Here is a 6,853-nt window from a genome sequence, read left to right on the forward strand (position 1 = left end):
TCACTCACTATGATCGACTAATTAATGTAATTTTATTTAATTTTTTTCTTCTTTTGTTTAGCTCTTGTACGCTACGACGCCATTAACTATTAGGATAGTAAAGATTGCAACAACGATGGTAGGAATTCAGCAAAGGAAAGATCGGTAAAAACAACATAAATTTTATGTCTGGAAAATGACTTCAACGATGTATTTTTTCCATCTATTCATGCCGGAAATTCACCCGGGGAAAGACAGAATTCGCTTCTTTTAAATTACAAGTAAATAAAACGGTTAAATTAAGAGAAAAGCATGACATGGAAATCTGGTAGTAAGGTGTATGTGATACGAGTCTGAAAAAACTCTATTAGTAAGCTGTGGAGTACACATTACTGTGTTGTTGGAAAAACGAAATTTTCTAATTCTTCGCTCGATCATTGTCAGAAGCGGTTGCTTAAAACACACAACAGTTAAAGCCAGCTTCGTTAGAGTAAATATCTTAAGCTAGGGTATTACTTACCAGGCAACATGGCGGCAATTCCTAGTATAAGTGGTAATAGTTGCCGCACTGACAGCAGCACTACGGCGGTGGCAGTATTTGTTCCACTGCAGTTGACGATGGTTTTGCTGGTCCGGCCGGTGGTTGCACCTTTGCCGAGTACCGACACGGCACCGGTCGCTGCCAGCGCAGTGACAGCTGTGAACGATGTCAGTTTGGCCCGCAGCGCACTAGCGCCCCCGGTGGATAGTAACGCAACCGTTAGCGTCACTAGCCCGACCGTCGTGGCGGCCGTCACACGCGAGCAGAATGTGCGCACTGTCTCGAACATTACGCCGCCACCGATCGTGGTGGTGCGATCTTGCGTAAAGATGGCGGTTCGGTAAGCGCGCGTCATCGGTGGCACATTGTCGGTGGCCGGTGTGGTTACTGTTGCCGCCAGTGCGAACGAGATTGCCACCAGCAACAGTATCAGCACCGTCATATGTATCACATCCATACTGCACGCTCGCTATCGTCACGCTTAGCGTGGTGATATTGCCGATGGTGACGATGGCCCTCGTCCTCGTCGTGATGGTGGTAGAGGCGTAACGCGCACACACACACACCGCTAACCGGTCGCGGGCTGGTAGTGGAGATGGTGAGCCGTTCCGCCGGACTCGGCTCGTTCTGCCTTTAGGCGGCTGCAGAAAGGGATGCAGGGGTAAAGGGTGGATAGATCGTGGGGAAGAGGAGGGGGGGGTGAGGGAAAGAGAGTTGGTGTTGACGTTTATAGTTAAGTTAGATGCGAAGAATGTTTGGTTGATATTGTAGTTTTTTTTTGTTATTTTGGTTCGTTTTGGTTGTTGGTTTGTTGTTAAAAGTTGATTTAGGAAGTTTTAACGATTATGGCGAAACAGGCGGGCATTTGAATTGTTTGTTTTTGTTTGGTTTGGTTTGGTTTTTAAAGTTATTGTTTGCCAACAATAGTTCGTGCAAGTGGAGTTTACATGTGAATCACCAAAAACAAAATGGAGAGAGAGAGAGAGATAGAAAAAAATCAGACATATAACACACATACAGATTGAGAGACAGTGACGTGACGTTAGTTGTTGCAGTAGGTGCGCGAAGGTTGATTTGGTTGATTTGATTGAGTGGACAGATAGAGAGGGCGAGATATAGAGAGATAGAAAGTAAGAACCCGTCTAGGCGGGTTATAGCTTTATTTGGATAGTGACAGATTTAAGGGTTCGTGTGTGTGTGTATGTATGTATGTGCGTGTGGGTGTAAGTGTGTCTTTTACTGCACAACGTACGTGGTATTTAGAAGAAAGAGAAAACAAATACAATGCCTACAAGAACATTATTACACCCGGTTTAGTTCCAGGTTGCGTGTTTCGTTAAGGTCTTTTGAGGGGTATTTTTTTTAAAATGTAAGGAAAAATGAACGTGCGTTAGTTAACTAGATTATTACTTGATTTTGTTTAAATGTGTTGCTTTGCGCGCTTCACAATCCGATCCAACGGGTGTTAAGGTTCCGCTTAATCCGCTTTTAGAACAAGGGGGTTCCGGCCGTTTTTTTTTTGGGGAGTATTTTTATCGCGTTGTGGCTTTGTTTTGAGATTTGGTGTTATGCTGGGATGTTAGTACGCTGGTTTTATAGCCCTTGGTTTTTAAGTTTCCAGACTTCTTTAAGATTATGTGTTAAGCGTTTCGTTTTAGGCGTTGATTTTAGCAGTTGCGTGTTTGTTTTTTACATTTCATCCAGAATTCCGTTCCGCGCAGAAGACTTCCTTTTGTCGCTCGCGCACGCACACACACACATACACATACGAACACACTCACACACGTGTCGTAGGCCGTCGTAGGCCGTACGCGGTATGTGACGTACAAAACAGGGTAGCTGGTTGACAGGTTGGCCTGCCTTGCCTTAAGTACCTGTCAAACTACTTATGTCGCTAGTGTGCCGTGCTGTCACTTTCAAGTGTTTGTCTCAAAACAAAACAAAAAGTGGCTTAGTCTGAACTCTGTTCAGTTTCGTTCCTTTTTTTTGCTGTATACGATGCATCCAGCAGCAAAAAACCGTTTCAGACGTACGAAACGAGAAAACAAAAACCACACATCCGTCATCAAACATTTGTCCGTGACATTGTTGCGCTCGGCTGTAACTAAGCTGTAACTCGAAGCTCGATAGGTTTTTTTTTATCTATTCTTCGTACGGTTGCGGTCCTCTCAATAGCTGGCACCCAGTAGCCAGTTGCTAGCCACTGTGCCTGGGAGCATTTTCGTGATTAGTGCTACATGTAAGATACGCGACCATTGTCTAAGACAGCTGTACCACCGTCTCTAAAGGGTTTTTGGCGTCTTTAGTAGCCAGCGGTTTACCACTCAGGGATGTTTCTCTTCTGTTTTCGTGTATATTTTGCTGCTACCATGGCAGGCCCCCCAAGCTTCAAACTTCAAACAGGGCCTTTATTTCGGTCAGTAGCTGTGTGGCATGTGAGGAATGGTGTGGATGTTGACGCGCGCCTGACAAGCGACCCTAGGCCGTGCACTACAGCGCAGTGGACAGTGACGTTGCACCGATAGTGGTGTGCGTTTGTCATGCGGTGAAATCTTTGCATGTATGTAGGGCAAGAATCCGTGTGGTGTTAGTGCATTGACGATGGCGTTAGCTTGTTCCTGACGACTGTTCTGTTCTGCACCGGCTTCTGCTGCTGCTTCTAGGTGGTTTGTGATGAAGGTGGTGGTGGTGGTGGTGGTAGTAGTTGTAGTAGTGATGGTGGAAAATGTTTTTACTGCTGCTGTTCTATCATGTTCTGTTTCTTCCTTCCTGCGTTCATATGCAGTATATGTTTGTTCTGTTATTTTGTTTGCCGTGTGTAGTTGGTAATGTTGGTTGTGTTATTTTATACTTTCTGCTACTTCTTCTAGGGCAATGGATGCCTTTGTTTTGCCTTTACTGTCCCCCTCCCGTATGGGTTTTTTATTAGCAAACCGGTAACTGGTTTTGTTTTTACTTCCTTTGTTGCTTTACTACTTGTAGTTGAGTGTTAGGTAGGCAAATTTCCAACAAAAAAACAACAACAGAACAACATGTGAAGTGTTTTGCGGTCTCTGGATGAAGCAGAAGGATAGTTTCCTCTCGTATATCGTTTGGATTTTATTAGTTTTTTTTTGTTTGCTTGCTTTGTTTTTTTTTTTAGTTATTTTTAATGTGCCCTTCCGCGAAGAGCTTTTAATGTGTGGGGTATTTAAACGGGGAGCTTTTTTTTGGTTTTGTTTGTTTGTTTTGATATTACTGCTATTGGACTGAGAGAATTGATTCACTTTACTTCATTTGTGGCCCAGCATCCGACGCGGACCATGGTACCGGCGGGCGAACTAGTACCGACGCGAGTACGCACTCGCGATGCAGCTGCCATTATTCCGTTGCCGCGTTAAACCGCTTTAAACGTTACGCGTACACTTGCGCGTCTGACGCAGGAAACGACAAAAGAAGAAGAAGAAGAAGAAGAAAAACAAAAAAACAAACAAAACTTGTAGAACAATCTCAGCAAAAGGTTTGTTATTTTTTTGTTGTTGCAAAGAAAGAAAAACAGGAAAAAACAATCCCTGCTTTTTCCGCTGTTTGTTTCTTTTTTCGCCGAACGACGTACACGGGGTTTTTGTCGGTTTTAATAACTAAGTACACTTGGTGCAAAACACACTCGACGCGCAAACACACTCTGCCTGGCCAGGTAAAGAAAAACCCCGAACACCCGTAGAATTCGTTAACGAATTGAGAGGGAAAACGGTTCGGCGCACCGGTTCACGCGCACAGAACAAACAGTACGCGATCAAGTACGCGATGTTCATTAAATCATATCGTACACTTCGTAACGGTCGCACACACAAAACATACTTTTCATAATCGGCACGACGAGCCTGCAGCCGTTAACACCGCATCACTATGGGTTAGCCAGGTTGCTACCCTTGTCACACGGGATGGAGATTTTATTGCTGTATGTTTTTTTGTTTCAAACCACCGTAAGACACCGTTCTGATGCCGAATAGAACCACACGCGTGCAGGATAAAGAAAGGAGACGCGCAAAAAATGGTGTCTTAGTACTAGTTTACTTTTGGGCCGCGACGTACGATCGTCTCTCTGTGGGTGAAACAAACAAAATAAACACGCCAAATCAAAACCACCGATCAGCAAGCGAACGTAAGCAACAAAATGGAATCTTCAAAACCATGATCTACGACAACTTTCATCGAAAGTGTTCTCAGTGGGAGTGGTGTAAGTCGGTAAGTGAAGTGGATTAGTGTGCTGAGTGTGTTTTGTCTGTATTGGTATGGAAATGGGAAGAATTGTTTGGCAGAACAGTGATTTGGATTGGGGTCAACGAACATCCCGAGAAATCCAGCATAACCCCTACTTTTACACGGCCTCACTATACAAACACACAACACCGCAACGGTGCTAGCGGCTTAGCACAGAGCTGGCACCGGAGTTAAATCATCAGTTCAGCATCTTCTGTTGTCGTCGCTGGATGGATGGATTGCACTAAACGCAAAGGCGCATACGGCCCTGCAATCACGTACCACATCGGTGCACCAGAAACAAACCAAAGCAAGGCAATAAAGACACATAGGCACAACTTGCACACACGCGCTCCTCTACACCCACTTTGCAGCACTTTTGGCAATCTTCCGGGTTGATTGTTGCGGCGAATCCGACTTTGTGTGTTTTTTTCTGTCTGTAAAGCGTGGGCCGTCGAGTCTGATGCGTTGTTCGCGCTTTCCGTTTTCGTGCTGATTGTTGCGGTGTCCGTTCGCCTTACTACTTCACCAACATGAGGGGTCCAACACGGACCAAGTCACGGTCACGCTTTCGGTGCAGTGTGCCGCAGCAACCCGCAGCAAACGCAAGAGAAAAAAAAGCCTTTTGCCGGAACCTAACGCTGATCCCCCCCTCCTCCCAATGGGATTGGCGCGTGCCGACCGGTAACTGAACCTTTTTTGTATCCCTTTTTTCTTGGCGCTTAGTAAATTTGGAACAATTCCGTCTACCCGGGATGTATGGATGTGTATGAGTAAATGGTGTGAATGCGTTGATTATTTTTTTTTATCAGACTTCTAAATGCAATTCATTCTTGATCTTACACGGGGGGGGGGGAAATAAATAATATGCAAAAAGTAAAGGTGAAATTTGTATTTGGCTTATTATACACCCAAATACACATACACACATATATGCGTGCGCATGTACACATTCATGGATACATACTGCACGTGTTCCATCGCATCGGTTCAATCATAATCAATTGATGCCCCCTGAAAGTTAGGCAAACTGCATACCAAATAACGCTTTAGCGTTATGCTGAAGTGTTATCGTTAGTAATAACGATTAGTGAGGGAAAATCTGTCACCACACCAACAGGTTTAATGGGAATAAATGTACAACACAATACACGGTAAGAGATAATTGAAAGCTTTGTTAGAACTTTTATATTCGCACAAAACATTTTTTTGGTAGATGCGCCACTGCTAGTCTTTTTTTTTATTTAGTTACACTACCGACTAGAACGCACACACTTCAGTGAGTGACAAAACCCTCAACTTTACTTTTTTCTGTATATGTACGTATGTGTGTGTGTCTTTTATGTTTGTGTAATTTGTATTAGCTTGTGTTCTAGACGAGCACGTGTGTGTGTCTTGGTATTTAAATCACTACCGGCGTAAGTCCGCGCTTATTAAATGCCGGTTATAGCAAAACAATGCCAATTATGGCAAACTTCTTTCTTTGGAGTACAACAAAAAAAAATCACACCCTAAAACACGTACACAGAGCACAGGCACACACAGTTGGTAACGGTACGCTCACTCAGCTTAGGGCAGCTTTTCCTACGGATGCGGTCTGGTATGCATCCCAGAGCCTGTTTCTATCTGCGCCCTCACTGTGGTTGTGGTTGATTGTGATGCGCGTATCGAATTGAATTCTCCTGGAGGTTATTTTCTTCTCATACGTTTCGAAAAAAAAATAAACACACACCACCACCGTATAATATGCACGTGCCGATTGTGTCGTGCTTTGCGCGTATATGCACGTGTCGTGACTCTTTGCGATGTATGTTACTGTGCCGTGCGACTGTTTTATTGTTGGTGAACGTTGTTGTGTTTTTCTTTGTTTCCCTGTAGCGAAATGTTTGTGGTAACGGGTTTGTGTGTGTGTGTGTGTGTATGTCAGTGTGAATAGTGATGTACCCGGGGGCAGTCGTCGGCTTCCACCGGACCAGCAGCAGATAAAAACACCCGTTCAGTAGGATCGAACCGCTACGTTTAACTGAAGGCAGGCGACGGTTTCGCGCTGTACCGAACCCCGAACTGTGTGTATCAAATCGCACGTCGTTC

The 6,853-nt window shown here is 44.5% G+C and overlaps 1 protein-coding gene across 9 annotated transcripts in view; it reads right to left on the bottom strand.

Annotated features, from left to right (window-relative positions):
* The window catches only part of LOC125760713 (neuronal acetylcholine receptor subunit alpha-7-like), an 81,015-nt gene extending 74,162 nt beyond the window's left edge, over window positions 1–6,853 (bottom strand). For 3 of the 9 annotated variants that reach the window (XR_007418038.1, XM_049421180.1, XM_049421116.1), the window contains exons 1-2: window positions 6,707–6,849; window positions 500–4,604 (exon numbers count right to left, since the gene is read on the bottom strand). Coding sequence is in view for 8 of the 9 variants with exons in the window: in XM_049421180.1 (XP_049277137.1) it covers window positions 500–977 (478 nt within the window). In the remaining variant the exon portion in view is untranslated. Of the gene's footprint in view, window positions 1–499 lie in introns of all 9 variants that reach the window. The other 6 variants (XM_049421149.1, XM_049421131.1, XM_049421140.1 and 3 more) reach the window with 6 other exon arrangements.

Source organism: Anopheles funestus, chromosome X, assembly GCF_943734845.2.
Source record: "Anopheles funestus chromosome X, idAnoFuneDA-416_04, whole genome shotgun sequence".
Lineage (NCBI taxonomy): Eukaryota > Metazoa > Arthropoda > Insecta > Diptera > Culicidae > Anopheles > Anopheles funestus.